Below are 17,469 nucleotides of genomic sequence, written 5' to 3'. Positions count from 1 at the left end.
CACTCAGCCATCAGGGACCGGGACACGTGGCCACACCCAGCCTGCAGGGGGCTCCATTTGCCCTTGCGGTCTATCCCTGGTCCAGGCAGAGCAGAAGGACCTGACTCTGCTCACACTATAGGGGTGAGTGCGGTGGCCTGAAAGGGACATGCGCCCTCACTAAGGGAGGTACTGGGGGGAGGGGGAGAATGCATCTCACTGTATTCAGCACCTATCCCCTGCCACTCCCCAGGACAGAGGTCCCCGCCCTCCTTCATGGCAGGCATATTGTAGGCGTTCCCCTCCCCTGTGCAGCAGTTTCTCCTGAGGAAGCTGCGGCTTCCTGAGTGGTGCAGAGCTCAGAGACAACAGCTCCAGCGCGGGGGGGGGTGGGGTGGGGGGCACACTGCTGCCTCACTAGCTCCACTATTTCCTTCTCTGTGGGGAAATGAGCTCACTCCAATGAGGAGTGAAAGGTTTGGTGCCTGGCAAGGTCAGAGACTCCCTCGCTGCCTTCACTGGCCCCAGCACGGCACAGGCCTCACTCTTGCAGGCCTTGGCACGACCAGTGCATGCAGAGAGGCTGGATTTCTGCAGTGACCTTTTTAGCTCAGTGATGTAGAGGGGCCTGTCCACCCTCTTGGGTTGTGTGGGGAGGGAAAGAAGAATGCCCACACCTGGCCTTGAAGCCATTAGTGAGAGGGGAAAATACGGGAACCACTGCTGGAAACAAACATGCTGACCCATCCTGAACATGGACTGCGCGTCCCCCTCACCTCTCCCCAGGAGGGCAGCAGTACCTCAGTCCTTTAACTGTAAATGAGAAGGAGTCTCTATCTGGAACAGATCTACAGCCAGCAAAGCACAAAGCTGGAGTCCAGCAAAGGGAGGAGAGGGGGCAGGGGGAACGACCCAGCAGTGGAGACAGGAACCAAGTCTTCCCAAGCAACCCAAGGGCAATGCCTTGGCCAGATGTGCCAGAGGACAGTGGAGAGGACATTTAAACTTTGACAGCCAGCCTGCGTGAACAGGCAGCGCAGCAGCAGGTGACATGCACGGCTAACAAAATGCCTCGTAATGCTCACTGAACAGAGAGGTCTGAGCACCAAGGCCAGCTGAAGGAAATGCTCTGCTCAGTTTGCAGAGCAGTCAGAAATGCAAACAAACATAGGGATGGCTACGGAACAGGCTAGAGACGAAGGCAGCCACCATCCTCAGCGATAGGGGCAGAGCTGCTCCAAAATCTCAGCTTTTGTTTTAAAAGGCAAACAGGAGAATTTGATTCTAAGCTCACCAGTTGCACCCTCCATCCCCAGTGTGGGAAAGGGCAGGAGTGCATCACACAGGGCAGGGCGAGACGGGGTGTGATGGAGTTGAGCTAGGAGAATCTTGGAGCTCACACACAGGATGGAAGTTAGAGTAGGCCCCCTGTTGCTCTAACTTCTGGCGGGGCCTCGCACTCAGGATGAGGGAACCACCCCCAGGTCCCTGTGGCCACCACCATCCAGTGTGCTCATACACAGTGCAGAATCATGGCCCAAGTTTACAGGCCTCTTGGTTACACAGAACCTTCCTAATGTGACCTGAATGCACCTGATACAGTGAGATCTGCCCTAGCCCACAGACAGCCTGAAACAACAGCTCAGGAGGGTGAACTACATAATTCATCTCAACTGGCTGTTAACTCTGAAACTTACGGGTGATAACTTAAAATGTGACTTCACTATTTCACTACTATTCATCTGTAAGGCTTTTATCCCAGTGTCAAACAACTCCAGTGCCCAAAGCTCCAGCTGCCTCCTACTCAACTGCCAAAACCTCCAGCTTCCTCCATGGCTATGATGATGCAGTTATGCAATGTCAGTACCAAACCCTGAAGCACCTCAGGCACTGAAAACATGGGGACAGCATACAATAAACTGAACTGAATATCAGAACAAACAACCCAGCGCTACTGTATCCACTGTGACTATCTCAGCTGCAGTTCACTGAAAAGCTCCACTGGTAATCAGAATGAAGCTGCTGCACCAGATCCCCAGGGACGGTGGTGAAGAATTTAGGCCCAGCTTGCCAGGGAGTATATGGGCCTTGGCCATAGGAACCCACTTCTCCATCTATGTAAGGGGCAGCCCTGAAATGTGATCTGGGGCTCAGCGACACCCTTTGGGCTATGTTTACATGAACAAGAAAGTTCCTGTCTCTGGGGAAACCTCTAATGGTTTAGAGCAGTGGCTCAACCAGGGGTACACAGAGGTCTTCCAAGGGTACATCAACATATCTAGGTGTTTGCCTAGTTGTACAATAGGTTACATAAAGGGCACTAGTGAAGTCCGTACAAACTAAAATTTCATACAATGACTTGTTTCTACTGCTCTATATACTGTGCACTGCGATGTAAGCACAATATTTATACTCCAATTGATTTATTTTATAATGATATGGTAAAAATGAGAAAGTCAGCAGTTTTCAGTAATTGTGTGCTGTGACACTTTTGTATTTATGTCTGATTTTGTAAGCAAGTAGTTTTTAAGTGAGATGTAACTTGGGGGGATATGCAAGACAAATCAGCCTCCTGAAAGGGGTACAGTAGTCTGGAAAGGTTGAGAGCCACTGGTCTAGAGGACCCTGGAGGACCTTGCTGGATGTGTCCAGCTGGCTTGGAGAAAGCGTGACTTACCAGCATTCCCCCTTTCTCTGCACCCAGACTCTTACCACGTCTGGCAGATCTGTGCCCCATACACACCACAGTGCCCCTAGTTTCTCCCATGACACAGTGAGACTCACAAATGCAATTAGGCAGAGCTTGCAGGACAATGGATGAACAACTCCCCGCCAGGCAACTAAGAGTCACCCAAGGAAGCGAACCACGTATATCCACCAGCCCCATATGCAAACAGGGCAGGGGACAGCACTTGACATCCAACAAACAGCTACTCCTCACCGAGTGCTTGCCGGAAATCTTCACACAGGCTGATGTGCGGGAACTGCAGCATCTGGCGCCATTTCTTACTCTTGCCCTTCCTGTTCCCTCCGCCGCCTGCAGGGGACAGAGAACAGACATCACAATGAGGCAGCCACAAAAGAGACCAAGCTAGAGCGTCCGACCTAGCAGCACAGAGAGCTGGGAAGGAGAAATCCCCCATGCCGAGCTACACCAAGCCAACAGGAATCAGGGAATGGACTCCCTGGAACAGTCACAAGGCTGTGCACCTTGGGGACCTGAGCCCCATGCTGTGGATCTAGACAGCAATGGTGCCTTTCTCTCTGAGTGACAGGACCCCGCCTTGCTACTAAAGGAAAGTTAAATCACTCCAGCTCATAAGAGAGGAGCAGGAAGTCACTGAATCAACAATAATGAACTCTTCTGTCCAACCACTTCAAAGGATTTATCTGCATTTACAGATGGGGAAACTAAGGCACAGACTGGAGAAGGCCTAAGAGCACCTGTATCAGCTGAAGTTCTAGCTCCCAGGCCTGTATTCAGACCCCCATCTCTGAAAGTAAGCTGAAGGATAACATTTACCGGTGCTGCAAAGGTATGAAATCCCCAGCTGCAGAATTTCCTGCCTAGCACAATTAGAGATGTTCATGCTACCTAATCTTCCAAGGCTAAATATATTCACTACAGGGAGGCAACATGCTAATGAAAAATGCATGTGGGACTGGGAGACAAGAATTTCTGCTCTAATCCCAGCTCTGCAGCCAACTCACTGGGTAGCCTTGGGCAAGTCGCTTCAGCCGCCCCACCTGCAAATGGAACTAACTCCTCCCTCCAAGGTAGAGAGCAAGAGTTAGTTAATGTCTGGAAAGCAGGATCCAAGTGCTAGGTATCATTACAGCATCAATAGTTAAAAGCAGATTGGTCTCTTAGGGTTAATTGCTCAGCGCCGTAGGACAGGACTGGGAAGCTCTTTAAATACTGTGTATACAATACTTTATATAAATGGCAAGTATTAAAATGCTGCAGGGTAGGATATCCACTCTGGAAACTAGCCCACAGCACATCTGCCTCTCCTCCAGGCCAGCCAAGGTGCACTTGGGCTGTGTTCAACCCCTCAGCCAGAGCCAGCTGATTCAGGCACAGAAATGGGACTCTTCCAGAAAGGGGAAGATGTTTCATTCTGATTGATCCATCAGCTAGTGAAAAAGCAGCTGGCAGCAGCACACCAACAACTGCTGAACACATGAGCCAACCCCTAGCGTTGATCCTGGCCAGTTTGCACATCCCCCGCCAGCCAGATTTCCTGCAGCCACCACTGGGGGGGAGGGGGTGGGGGAGGGCCTATAAGAGACCATCTGGACAGGACAGGGCACTTACTAAATACACAGACAAGAGCCCTGGCAGAGGGGTGGGGAGAGGAACTGTACCCAGCAGAAAATCCCCAGGTACAGTGCAGGACTAAGTACCTCCAGCTCTGGCCAGCCCTTGGTATTGCTGCTTTCAACCAGAGCTGTTTAAATCAGCTTGCCTTCTCTGGGGCAAAAAGAGAGCTTCCCCCACGCTCACTTCACACAGACACCCAACACTGAAAGCTTCAGAGGCGCAAACATCCAGAGGAGAAACTGCTGCCTCCGATAATAGGGCACAAACCACCAGCTCAACACACTACGTGGGCTCTGGATACAGCGAAATTCCAGCCCAGAATGTCTCATGCAGCCATGCAGGCTACAGCAGGCTGGAGCCCAAGGAGCTGAGCACCTGGTGCACGTGCCAGAGTTTGCTGCATGTTCTATGGGCAGCAGCATTGCATCTGCCCAACATCAGCAGCTCTGCTGTGCAACTAACTATACAAACCCAGGAAGGAAGTGACTCAGGGCAAGCAGGAGTGGGAAGGAGCCAGCAGCACAGACACCTTCTTCTCAGCTACAGCCTGCAGTGACAGGACGTGAAGGACTAATCAGTGACAAAGACAAAGGCAGGAGGGGGATGTGGGCCACAGAGCCAGGGAGAGCCCACCTGCCATGCAGAGGGTTTGATGAAGGGCAGACCCAGAACCCCACTTCATGTGGGGGACGGGGGGGAGAGCTGCAGAACTCATGTTTCCTTTGCCCTGTTTAGAGAAGGAACCGTAGCAGCAAGGCATTCACCCCCCAAGCTCTCCCCTTGGTTACAGCAAGCAGCTGACAGGTTTCAGAGTAACAGCCAGCAGGACAGTGGGGTGGGAGGAGGTATTGTTTCATATTCTCTGTTTATATATAAAGTCTGCTGCAGTTTCCACGGTATGCATCTGATGAAGTGAGCTGTAGCTCACGAAAGCTCATGCTCAAATAAATTGGTTAGTCTCTAAGGTGCCATAAGTACTCCTTTTCTTTTAGCAAGCAGCTGGGTGCTCAGCTGAGCTCTAGCTGCCCTCCCTGCACAACTCCCTCACAGCAGCCAGCAGTGCGGGCACTTCAGCTAACAGCCTGTGCCTTAAGGGGGAAGAAGCCAGGGGCAGGCCATTCTCCAGTAGGAGCTCTTCCCCACCCAAAACCTGAAGGAGCTGAGCTCCAGGGCACACTGCCAAGTTGGCCTATTTTCAAAGGCATCTGGGGCAAGAGTGGGTGAGCGATGGGGAGTTAATTTGGGGGACGGGTTGATATTGTAGGGAATAGCTTTACAGTCAGTGGGCCAGATCCTCAGCCCCTCTTGGCTCCCGGCCCTGCTGCAGCAGTGCAACGGAAACGTGAAGCGCTCTTCAGGCAGCAGCTGAGGATTCCCTGGAGTGCACTGTTCCACAGGTGTAGGGCAGCGTCACCCCATCCCATCTGCCTCAGTGTAAGTGGTGTTCCAGGGAGGGCTGGACTGGCTAGCACAGGCTGCTCTCGCTTGCAAGCAGGGCTTTGCAATTTGACCCCCAGGATAGGGGGATGTGGAAACGTGGTACAGCCACATACTGCTCTGGTACACCCAAGCAGCTAGCCCAGCATCTTCCATTCTCTAATCACGTACATTGCAAACTCTGGTTTGGTGCTTTCCATGGTTCTAATAAAAGACTGTATAGCACATTAACGCTGTGGCTGTGCTTAACTGCACCCAGACGCTCATGGAAAGTGACTGTTAATAGCAGAAGCAGAAGGGCCGGCTAAGCTCCTTGCTGAATAGTTGCCCAGAACCGAGGCTGTGGCTCCCCCATTTCCCCATGTGTGAGTAACTGACTCCAGTCTCTGGAAATCAGCAGTTTATGGCAGTCCAGTGCAGGAGCAGGGTTCCTTTCACATCTCTTGAGTCTGAAAGCAAGATAATTGCTGCCACCTAGTTTCCTCTGGAACTGTGGCCACTGGGAGCTGCAGGCAGCCGTGCCTGCAGATGGTCAAAGTAAACACTGTCTCGCAGCCCACCAGCACATTACCCTGACGGGCACAGGTTGTCCACCACTACTCTGGAGGTTTTGATAGCATGTCTCTTCAGACACTGGATCCTTCCGTATCTAAGTCCAACACTAAAGCGATTTCAGTTTCCCACCTCATTGGCACATAGCTCTGGGATTACCCGGCCTGAGTATTCTACCTTCCCTGGGGTTTCTACCCCACAGCTGATTTTCAAGTAGCTTGAGGAGTTTCTCTGCCCATGTCCCTATTCAGCTTTTGTTTTTCCCCAAAAACCCTCATCTTCAAAACCTTTTCATAGACTTCAAATCCAGCAGGAGCCATTCTCTGTTCACTTGGTTTGACCTCCTACATAACAGAGGCCAGAGAATTTCACCCCCTATTCCAACAGTGAAGGGAATTCTTCTTCTTCTTCACTCAATAAGCGACACTATTGAGCTCAGTAACATGGGGTTGAACTAGATCTCTTTTAGAAAGACAACCAGCCTTGATTTAATGGCTTCACGTGATAATGAATTCACCACTTCCAGTGGTAAGCTGTTCCAATGGCTAATCACCCTCACAGTCAACTTGCACCTCTAGCCAGCTCCACGTTTCACACAATTCTGTTGCTACTAGCCTGCCACCCAACCCAGAAGTCCTGGAATTCAGCCTCAGCACCTGGCAGAGCCTGCTCCATTTTGCAGAAGACTGAAGCCCATGGTCACTATAGGAGTCAGCAAAGGAGTGGGACCTGCACTTATAAAGTTTTGGGGTGAGCACTGGAGAGGGCCACTACAGAGGTAGTTGGATTGTCAGGCTGAAATCTACCATTTTGCCCAAGAGACTGCAGAGCCAGGCTTTGCTTCTTCGCCTTTATGACAGCAGCAGCCTCTGGGGCAGGCTCTAGAACCACTGAGATCCACAGTGTGGTGTGTAAATGGCTTTGTTGACAGAGGAATTGCTGCCCAGAGATGCAGAAACCCTAAAGGTTCTTGAGTTCCTGGTGCAACATAAGCAGTAAGGAACAGTGGCAAGTAGATAGGTGCACCAGTCTCACAGCCACTTGAGTGCAGGACTGGACACCAAGTTCTGGGGCTTCATTTAGGGACAAGTTTATCCTACCAGCCCTGTAGAGTTCACCAGCCTCTTAATCAGTGAAGTCCACAATCCTCGGGGTTCAGAATGACATACAAGAAGTCTAGAAATCAAATTCCAGGGTCCAGGCTGATCGTTGGCAACAAAGGCATCACCAGGCCAGATCACACCTTCAGTCCATCTAGTCCAGTATCTTGCCTCTGACAGGCCAATACCAGACGCCTCTGGGAAGTTAAAAGAAACCCAGCAGTAGCAGATGTGAGGTAAACTACCTACCATGTAGGTCTCATCCTAGTCCCTAACAAGTTTAACCCTCAAAGCATGAGTTTTTATCCCTTCCAAACTCTGTTCGTATTAACTGTTATAATTGCATATTCTTGTAAGCCATATACATGACTAGTCATGTCCGGCTCTTGCTTTTCTCTGCATCAACAGATACGATGCCCTATCTGCGCGTCTCCTTCAGTAACCATGTCAGGGCAGCAATCTAGAATCAGAGCATCCAACAGCATAAGATATTCAGACTCTCTAGTATCTCAGACTGTGATGAAGAAACCAAAAGCCAGCTGTCCTCCTGGACTGAAAATACATCCGAGGAAATCTAATAATGCCCAGCCCACAGCAAACCATCCGTTAGCTGCGCTATGGGGCAGAATTACTCACTGAGGAAGAGAGAGTCTCCACAGTTACCACTGAATGCAGGTTGAGATCTGGATCCATACTAAATAAGGATAAGGCCAACAAGGTTGAGGGTGACTACACAGCACCAGAATTTCACTGGTAGCTGGTTTGCGCATCCATCAAGGTACAAGTGGTGAAGACAGCAATGGGAAGGGCAAGAGTGAACACTAGGCACTACATGCCTGTGCCACCTGTTGAAAACAGCACTATTGCTTCTCCTTGGCAACTGAGCGCATGCTTGGCCGCAGCGGCACTGTGAGCCAGGAAGCTTTGACCTTCATACTTGCCCTCACCGACATCCCAGCCATTTTCAGACCATGCAGCAAGGCCTGTGAAGAGTTGCACAGGGCAGAAAACTTACAGGCAAAGTGAAAGGGAGGGGAGAGGATCCTCACACCTCAGATTAGAAAGGGGTCTCGTGACAATATAATCAAGAGCTCTGTGAGGGAGAAAGAGCGGGAGGTTTGCAATGATGACTGAGCAGATGCATGCTTCCAGTGGGCTGCCAGTGACAGTGGCCTCTCTGCTTGTAAGACTAAAAGCTCAGACTAGAGAGAACACTGCCAAGAGTGCTGGCCAGTCGTCCACCCTCTTCCACCTCATACAGCCTCTTCTCCACATTCATCTGACCAGGAAAAAGTAGGGTAAGCAGTTGGCTTCCTTCTCTGAAACTGACAAATCTAATTCATGTTGGTATTTCCTCTACCGGAGCATCCCTAATACTTTTCCCTTCCTTACCCACCCCAGAGATTCGAGGCATTTAGTTATAATCTCTTTAGGACATGCACAAAAACTAAAGACAACGTGATAAACTAGGCACAGCACCACCTTATAGCCTCCCCAATGGCAATCCTGGGCTGAACGCAGCCAGGCTGTCCAATCCAGGACCTGGCAGACCAAGGAGAGGGAAGTCAAGAATTTTTCACCAAAAGTACCCCGCCCTAGGCTTCTCTTGCTTAAGCCATGGGCCTGTGAGCTTGTGCACTCGTGGTGAACATAGCTGCTGTGGAATCATACAAGGACAAAGATAGTCTCTAAAGGAGGCAAGACCCAAACTGTCCAGGGCTTTATAGGTCAAAGCCATCATAAACATCCCATGGAAATGGGCTGCTAGGTCACAGAAAACCAGTGAGAGATGCTTCCCCTGGGAAAGTTCATAAGCTGCAATCTTCAGATGAGGCACTGTCAATGAAAAAATCATATAATGTAAATAAACCTCTCCTTGTGTTACTATCAGCACTCAGAGTTATCAGAAGGGAAAGAATCTCTAGAAGTCAGTTCACATCTGGACACGGTTTATGCATCTTGCTCAGCTGGTAAAATGATAGTCAGTCCCACTCTGGAGTTCAGTGCTCCAGTGTTTGGGTGGCACACGTGGCTGGAGAAGGGTTATTTGTTTAAAAACAACGTGTTCCACTAGACTTTTAAGATGTCAAACATTTCCACTTGTCTCAGGCTTAATAAAACCTTGTTTACCCACTGGAGAGTTTGGGCTGAACAGAACGTAACAGGCTCCTTTGAAGATGTAGCCCATGTACAGCTCATTCCAGTGACCCAACTCCGAGATGACAAACCTAGATACCTGCTGCTAAGTCCCTCACCCAGACTCCAGGCAAAAATGATGAAAGGTTTTCTTAACTGGCACCTGGACATCCAGCAGCAAAGGATCCAACAAGATGCCAGGTTGTGAACCCAGGTAATAAGTGCCAGGCTGACACCCATACTCGGGGGCGTCACTCAAATTTCTCCGTAAATCTCACCCAGGTTATCCATATACACTCCAATCTATTGGACATGCTCAGCCACACCCAACATAATCCATTCTCCAGACTCCCTTCCTTCTGTCATTTAAACACAGGTCCCCTCCCTACATTGTCTCCACTCTCAGCAATTTCTTTGCCTTTGGAACCTTCTCCAGCTCTCTAAAAAGTGCCACTATCCACCTCATATCCCAGCATGACCACCACCCTCTGACCAACCCTTGGGAAAGGTTTTTCCCCTCAACATCCCTGACTGGTTTTGGGTCTAGGACCCAGATCGCTCAGCACAATTACCCTCTTTTTGCTAGTGAAGATGCTTAATTCAAGGCACATCCTTGATCCCCAATACAGCCCAACAGCCTCCAACAACTCCCTTAGCTAACTCACCCTGATTCTCTTCAGACACCACAAATGCCCCTCTCTCTGCCTGCCCCAACCATGTCAGCTTGTGGCTATAGCTCAGCTTCCTGCGTACATCTCATAGGCAGAAGCTTGTGCAACAAGAGCTTCCCCCAGGCCAGCCACTCTGCCTTCCTCCTCCACTAGGGCCTCCCAACTGCCTCCACTATCAATAACCCTGTCACTGACCCCAAGTCCTCTCCATACCTCTCCTGCAGCAGAAACACTGCTTCTCACCAGCCCCACCGCAGCACCCACACATGCCACAGCCACATGCCCAGGCCTTAGCTGGGCCTCGGAGATTGCCGCTCCTGTATGTGCTCTGTGGCTTGGCCAAAGCCAAACCATCCCCAACCATCTTCCCTACCCAGCACCCCTTTACCCACTGCCCCGGGCCTCCCAGACCCCCACTACCCCCCCTTCACAGGCGGTCCCGGGCCCCCCCTTCACACCCACCCCCAGGCCCCCCACCCACCACGCCTGCTCCCCCTTCACACACCCCCGGGCCCCCCCCACCGCACCTGCTCCCCCTTCACACGCGGCCCCGGGCCTCCCACCCACAGCGCCTGCTCCCCCTTCACACGCGGCCCCGGGCCCCCCCTTCACACCCACCCCCAGGCCCCCCACCCACCGCGCCTGCTCCCCCTTCACACGCGGCCCCGGGCCCCCCCTTCACACCCACCCCCAGGCCCCCCACCCACCGCGCCTGCTCCCCCTTCACACACCCCCAAGCCCCCCCACCGCACCTGCTCCCCCTTCACACGCGGCCCCGGGCCACCCACCCACCGCACCAGCTCCCCCTTCACACGCGGCCCCGGGCCCCCCCCCACCGCCCTCCCTTCACACCCACCCCCGGTCGTCGTCCCCCACCGCGCCTGCTCCCCCTTCACACGCGGCCCCGGCCCCCCCTTCACACCCACCCCCGGGCCTCCCAGACCCCCACTGCCCCTTTCACATCCGGTCCCGGGCCCCCCACCGACCCCCCTTCACACCCGGCCCCGGTCCCCCCCTTCACACCCACCCCCCCACCGCGCCTGCTCCCCCTTCACGCGCGGCCCGGCGAGCCCCAAGGCAGCGGGCGGGGCCCGGCCGCACCTTCGCGCGCCTTGAGCAGGACCGTGTTGGCGACGATGTTCTCCAGCTCCATGGGGCCCGGGGCGGCGCCGCCTCCTCCCCGGCCGGGCTCGCGACGCCTCCGGCTCCGGCTCCGGCTCAGCGCCCGCCTCCGCCGCCAGCCCCGCCCCGCCCCGGCCGCTCGCCCCGCCCACTGTTTACCTGAGCGCAGCAATCCCCGCGCATTCGCCTCCCGCGCCGCCCCCTCATTGGGCCGCACGGCGCACGGACCCCGCCCCCTGCGCGCCGCTCCGCTCCTATTGGCCCATAGCTGAGGGAGGTGTGCAGGGGCGGGGACCGAGAGCTCTGTGTGTGTGTGTGTGTGTGTGTGCGCGTGTGTTAGCGCGCGGCGATTGGCTAAGCCTGGCCCCTGCAGTGTCAGAGGAGTCTGATAGGTCAGGGAGCTGCCAATCATCATAACGCAATCTCAGTGCTTTCTCGGATTGGACAGTCATGAGCTATGTGAGGAACGGACCCCGCCTACCAGGCGGAGCAGACACCTGATTGGAGGTCCAGCTGCCACTCTGCCGCGATGCGGGTGTGACCCCCCAATAGGAGCCGGGGGACGCGGGCACCTGGGAGACGGGCCGATTTATCCGAGCGTTGGGGGCCGCAGCCCCTGCACCGGCGGCCTGACTGAGTCCGGCCCCCCCGGCTCCCCGCTGCCTTTCCCGCCGCTCCGGGGCCCGCGGCCGGTGCAGCGGCTGCAGCCCGTGGACCTTGCTGCTCCAGTTAATGGGTGAGTTCCTCAGGTGCCCCGGATCCCCCTGTTCTTTCTGCGGCTACAGACCGACCCGGCTGCTGCTCCTCTGAAACCATCGAAGATCGGGGTTGGAAGGGACCTCAGGAGGGTCTAGTCCAACCCCTGCTCGAAGCAGGACCGATCCCCAACTAAATCACCCCAGCCAGGGCTTGTCAAGCCGGGCCTTAAAAACCTCAAAGGAAGGAGATTCCACCACCTCCCTAGGTAACGCATTCCAGTGTTTCACCACCCTCCTAGGGAAAAAGTTTTTCCTAATATCCAATCTAAACCTCCCCCACTGCAACTTGAGACCATTACTCCTTGTCCTGTCCTCTTCCACCACTGAGAATAGTCTAGAACCATCCTCTCTGGAACCACCTCTCAGGCAGTTGAAAGCAGCTATCAAATCCCCCCTCATTCTTCTCTTCCGCAGACGAAACAATCCCAGTTCCCTCAGCCTCTCCTCATAACTCATGTGTTCCAGTCCCCTAATCATTTTTATTGCCCTTCGCTGGACTCTCTCCAATTTATCCACATCCTTCTTGTAGTGTGGGGCCCAAAACTGGACATAGGACTCCAGATGAGGCCTCACCAATGTCGAATAGAGGGGGACGATCACGTCCCTCGATCTGCTGGCAATGCCCCTACTTATACATCCCAAAATGCCATTGGCCTTCTTGGCATCAAGGGCACACTGCTGACTCATATCCAGCTTCTCATCCACTGTCACCCCGAGGTCCTTTTCCGCAGAACTGCTGCCGAGCCATTCGGTCCCTAGTCTGTAGCGGTGCATTGGGTTCTTCCGTCCTAAGTACAGGTCCCTGCAATTGTCCTTGTTGAACCTCATCAGATTTCTTTTGGCCCAATCCTCCAATTTGTCTAGGTCCCTCTGTATCCTATCCCTGCCCTCCAGCGTATCTATGACTCCTCCTAGTTTAGTATCATCCGCAAATTTGCTGAGGGTGCAATCCACACCATCCTCCAGATTATTTATGAAGGTTATTTATGAAACCCCCTCAATAGTCGCCCATCTTAGCGCGTGCGGCAGAGTCAGGCTGGGGCCCATGAAGTGGGGGATGGGGAGGGGTAGGGTGGTAACTGGGGTGTGGGGAGGGGCAGGCGGTAGCTGTGGGGCTGGGTGTTGGGAGGAGCAGGTGGTAGCTGTGGGGAGGGCAGGGTGGTAACTGGGGTGTGGGGAGGAGCGGGCGGTAGCTGTGGGGCTGGGGTGTGGGGAGGGGCAGGGTGGTAATTGGGGTGTGGGGAGGGGCAGGTGGTAGCTGTGGGGCTGGGGTGTGAGGAGAGGCAGGGCGGTAACTGGGGTGTGGGGAGGGGCAGGTGGTAGCTGTGGGGTTGGGATGTGGGGAGGGGCAGGGCGGTAACTGGGGTGTGGGGAGGGGCAGGCGGTAGCTGTGGGGCTGGGGTGTGAGGAGGGGCAGAGCAGTAACTGGGGTGTGGGGAGGAGTGGGCGGTAGCTGTGGGGCTGGGGTGTGGGGAGGGGCAGGGTGGTAACTGGGGTGTGGGGAGGGGCAGGCGGTAGCTGTGGGGCAGTTTACGTCTGCAGAGCATTTACCTGGGGCAGCTTTGCTCGGTGGTATACCCATTCTGGGCTCTGCAGTGACTGATGGACAGCACCTCACTGTTCATTGTCTGCAGAACTTCAAGATGACAAAGGCCAGTTTTCTAGAAATCTGCACAGCACTAACCCTGGAGGGACGGTGTGAGAACATGAACGTGAGAGCTCCCCTCAGTGTAGTGACACATGCTGCCATTGCCACCTGGAAGCTTCCCACCCCCGATTAGCTACTTCCTCTCATACGCAAACATCCCAGCTCGATGTCCAGTGTTTTGTAACCACACGATGGCTTTTGTATTGAGGGAATCTAGGCATGGTAGACGGCCCTCCAGAGGTCGGTGTGACAGGTTGGACCTCCCTTCTGGGGTGCCTCCTGATGTACTGGGGTTTCACTGAGCCTGACTGCTCCACTAGCCTGGGCTCCCTGTTTTGCTAAATTAGGCTCTCCAGCCTCAGGCAGCACACACACGGTAGGTAGGGACGCATCAGTTGTACAATCATTACACAGAGTCTGCAAACAGCTCTCTATGGGATGACTCAGCTAGGAAATTGCCCAGCACTCACGTGCAGATCCCCTCTGGAAAGTACACCCAATATACCATTGTCTTGCATGGTAGAGAAATCTGTGCAGTGTAAGCACATAAATTCACCCCCTTCCTCAATGTGGAGGAAGATAAGCACAACTTCTTGCCCCCCGCCCCCAGTTATAAATGGCACAAACTGTGTTTACTAATAAACAAAAACAAGTTTATTACATATAAAAGGCAGATTTTAAGTGATTATAAGCAATAGCAAACAGAACAGAGCGGATTACTAAGCAAATAAAACAAAAGACACATACTAAGTGTAAGATCTTAAAGAGACAGGTTTCAAGAAGTGGTAGCTGTGTTAATCTGTATCAGCAAAAACAAAAACAAGGAGTACTAGTGGCACCTTGGGAGACTAACAAATTTATTTGGGCATAAGCTTTCATGGGCTAAAATCCACTTCATTAGATGCATTTGTTAGTCTCTAAGGTTCCACTAGTACTCCTCATTGTTTTTGTTTTTTGGTTTCAAGAAGTAATTTTTCACCCAAAATGTTGTTTTAGGCAAGTTGAAGAGTTTCTGTAGCTTAGAGTTCCCCGTATTCTCTTTACAGACTAGATTCCTGTCTTAGTTTGGACTCAGCCCTTGCCTTTCGCTCAGCTCAGTTCCTCTGTCTTGTCAGGTACTTTCAGCAGTCTGTCTTCTTGGGCAGGAAGGCAAAGGAGAAGAGTCCTGTTCGCCTTACTCCCCAGCCTTAAATAGAATTTACATAAGGCGGGAAGCCTTTGTTTCCAGTGGAAAAGTACCAGCAGTGTCCAGGGTGGTATTTAGTACCAGGTGACAGGACCACCTGACCTAGTAGTGTCACAGCTACGTCCCAGGACCCCTCTCAGTAAGGAGAGAGATTAGTATCTTCGAAGTCTCATTGTTTCTTCCTAGTGGTCCATCAAGGCTGATGGCCTGTTGCCTGGTGGGTGTCTCCCAAATACACACACAGTTTTAATTGTTACATAGTCAATATTCCTAACTTTAGATACAGAAATTATACATGCATACAAACAGGATAATCACATTCAGTAAATCATAACCTTTCCAATGAAACCTCACATGACCCATCTTGCATGAAATATATCTGCTATGCCATATTCATATCCTACGGATATTTCCATAAAGAATATGGGGTATAGCGTCAAATCGGGTCGGGCACTTTTCCACCCTGAGTTATAGTCTGTGATGCTGCCCCGTACTCCGCATGGGAAGGAAACCAGGCCAAGTGAGTCCATGGTTGTGGCAATTCTGGTTGAGCCAGAGAGTAGCCTGTTGAGCTTGGTCCAGCATCTACAATCAAGTGGACAAGAAGGCAGGTGCAGTGATGGATTCCTGAATTGACACCGAGGCTTCCACTCTGTAGGGACTTGATTTTCGGTTCCCTGGTGGCACTGATCATCCAGGCACGGGAAAGGGCTGAGAGTGTGTGAGCGGCTGTAGCGTCCGATGAAGTGAGCTGTAGCTCACGAAAGCTTATGCTCAAATAAATTTGTTAGTCTCTAAGGTGCCACAAGTCCTCCTTTTCTTTTTGTAGCAAAGGAGTGTCAAGAGATCAACCTCAGCATCCCATCCTGGACCACAAGGGTGGATGCCTCTCCTGAATATGAGCAGCCCTTTGAGCTGACAGTGTGTTGTTCCCTGTCTGAGAATGGGGTGGAGATAGTGATAGGATTCGTAGCGTAATGGAGATATAATTGTGTGCTTGGATAGCAGTGACAGATGAAAAGAGACTTAACAGCTGGCAGAACTGTGTGCCAGCACGTACAGACTGGAGTTGGTGTATAGTTGAAACAGCCACTAGCAATGCGAGGTGCTAAATTCATCTCTGTCCTGAATCAGACGAAATACCTGATCTTGGGTGCATCATCCCCTTCTGAATCCAGCTGGATCAACCACCTCATGAATCTGCATCAGGATTAGTTCTTCCCTCAGTTTATGGGGGAAGACAGCAGATAAATCAGGCAGTAGCTCATTGGGTCTGTCAATGGTTTCCCCATCTTGAGAACAGTTATGACCTTTGCTCTATGCTGGGCTTTTGGGATGCTGCAGTTCTGGGTATAACCAGCTTTTGGTGACTGGCCCCAAATGAGAGACAAACTCGTTGTGGATGTTATCTAGCCCAGGAGCCTTGTTTGGCTGCAGTTGATGTATAACTATGTCGAACTCTTGGTCAGTGAAAGAAGCCATGAGGTTTGTGTCTACACTTGGAGCCTGCCATCTCTCATCAACCACTATGTCAGCTGGATGGCTGAAAGCTGATGGCTGAAAGCTTTGTCCTGATTTTGCCCTGCCATTGGCTAGCTGGGATGTGATGGAGTTTGCAGATTGGGTATTCCCTCTTGTCCAGATGAGAATCTCTGCACAGTCTCTTAATCATTTCCCAGGTGGTGTAGCTGGAATGTGTGAGATTCAATTTGGACACAGTTTCTATCCTGCACTCTTGCCTGGTTTGATCTAGAAGGTGAAAAAGGTCTCTACTTTTGTCAAAAACTTCCTGTTGAGTCTTGGTGGATTTAAATGGTTGATATAGTTTGGCTGCAGCAACCGGTTGGGTGATGGTAGATCAACTATCAGGGCTGTTGTCACGGAGGTTTGTGATGCTATGAGGAAGATGCTGTTGTTCTGGGTCAAAGCTTGACAATGCACAGGAAGCTATTGCTGGTTCTGCAAGGATAGGGTTCCCAAACTGTCTGGGGCTGTTTAGGGGACACACACCCTTATTCTTTGTCCTCTTCACCAGGGCAAAGACAATTAACAGGAAGGAGTGTTTCTCCACGGTGTTGTAATGTTGATCACCATGGAAGATTCACCAGTGTTAATGTGGGGTGTCTGGAAAGATCCATGATACCAGGATCTATAGAAACTCGGGCTTGCTTGCTGCATAGACCATTATGGACATTAGCGGAGTTATGATTCCTCCTGTCATTCTGGAAGACACAGCTTACCCTTTGCTTCCTTGGCTCCTGAAGCCTTTTAATGGATGCTTTGCAAGAGAAAAGGAGTACTTGTCGCACCTGAGAGACTAACAAATTTATTTGAGCATAAGCTTTCGTAGCTCACGAAAGCTTATGCTCAAATAAATTTGTTAGTCTCTCAGGTGCGACAAGTACTCCTTTTCTTTTGTGGATACAGACTAACATGGCTGCTACTCTGAAATCTGTCGCTTTGCCAAGAGAAAGTGGTTTAATTTTACCTAGAGTAGCTGCAGAATGACAGTGGAGTGTGTGTTTGAAGGCTGAAGGGAGGGTGGTGGTGCCTCAT

General features: G+C 52.1%; 1 protein-coding gene across 2 annotated transcripts in view; it reads right to left on the bottom strand.

Moving 5' to 3' along the window:
- GRK6 (G protein-coupled receptor kinase 6) overlaps window positions 1-11,409 on the bottom strand; it is a 34,616-nt gene extending 23,207 nt beyond the window's left edge. For both annotated transcript variants that reach the window (XM_077823875.1, XM_077823874.1), the window contains exons 1-2: window positions 11,301-11,409; window positions 2,921-3,016 (exon numbers count right to left, since the gene is read on the bottom strand). In XM_077823875.1, the coding sequence (XP_077680001.1) occupies window positions 2,921-3,016; window positions 11,301-11,352 (148 nt within the window). In that variant the 5' untranslated portion in view covers window positions 11,353-11,409. The remainder of the gene's footprint in view (window positions 1-2,920; window positions 3,017-11,300) is intronic.
- Between the last annotated feature and the right edge of the window lie 6,060 nt (window positions 11,410-17,469).

The sequence above is a fragment of the Eretmochelys imbricata genome, chromosome 8, assembly GCF_965152235.1.
Source record: "Eretmochelys imbricata isolate rEreImb1 chromosome 8, rEreImb1.hap1, whole genome shotgun sequence".
NCBI lineage: Eukaryota > Metazoa > Chordata > Testudines > Cheloniidae > Eretmochelys > Eretmochelys imbricata.
This window is presented reverse-complemented; position numbering and strand designations above follow the sequence as displayed.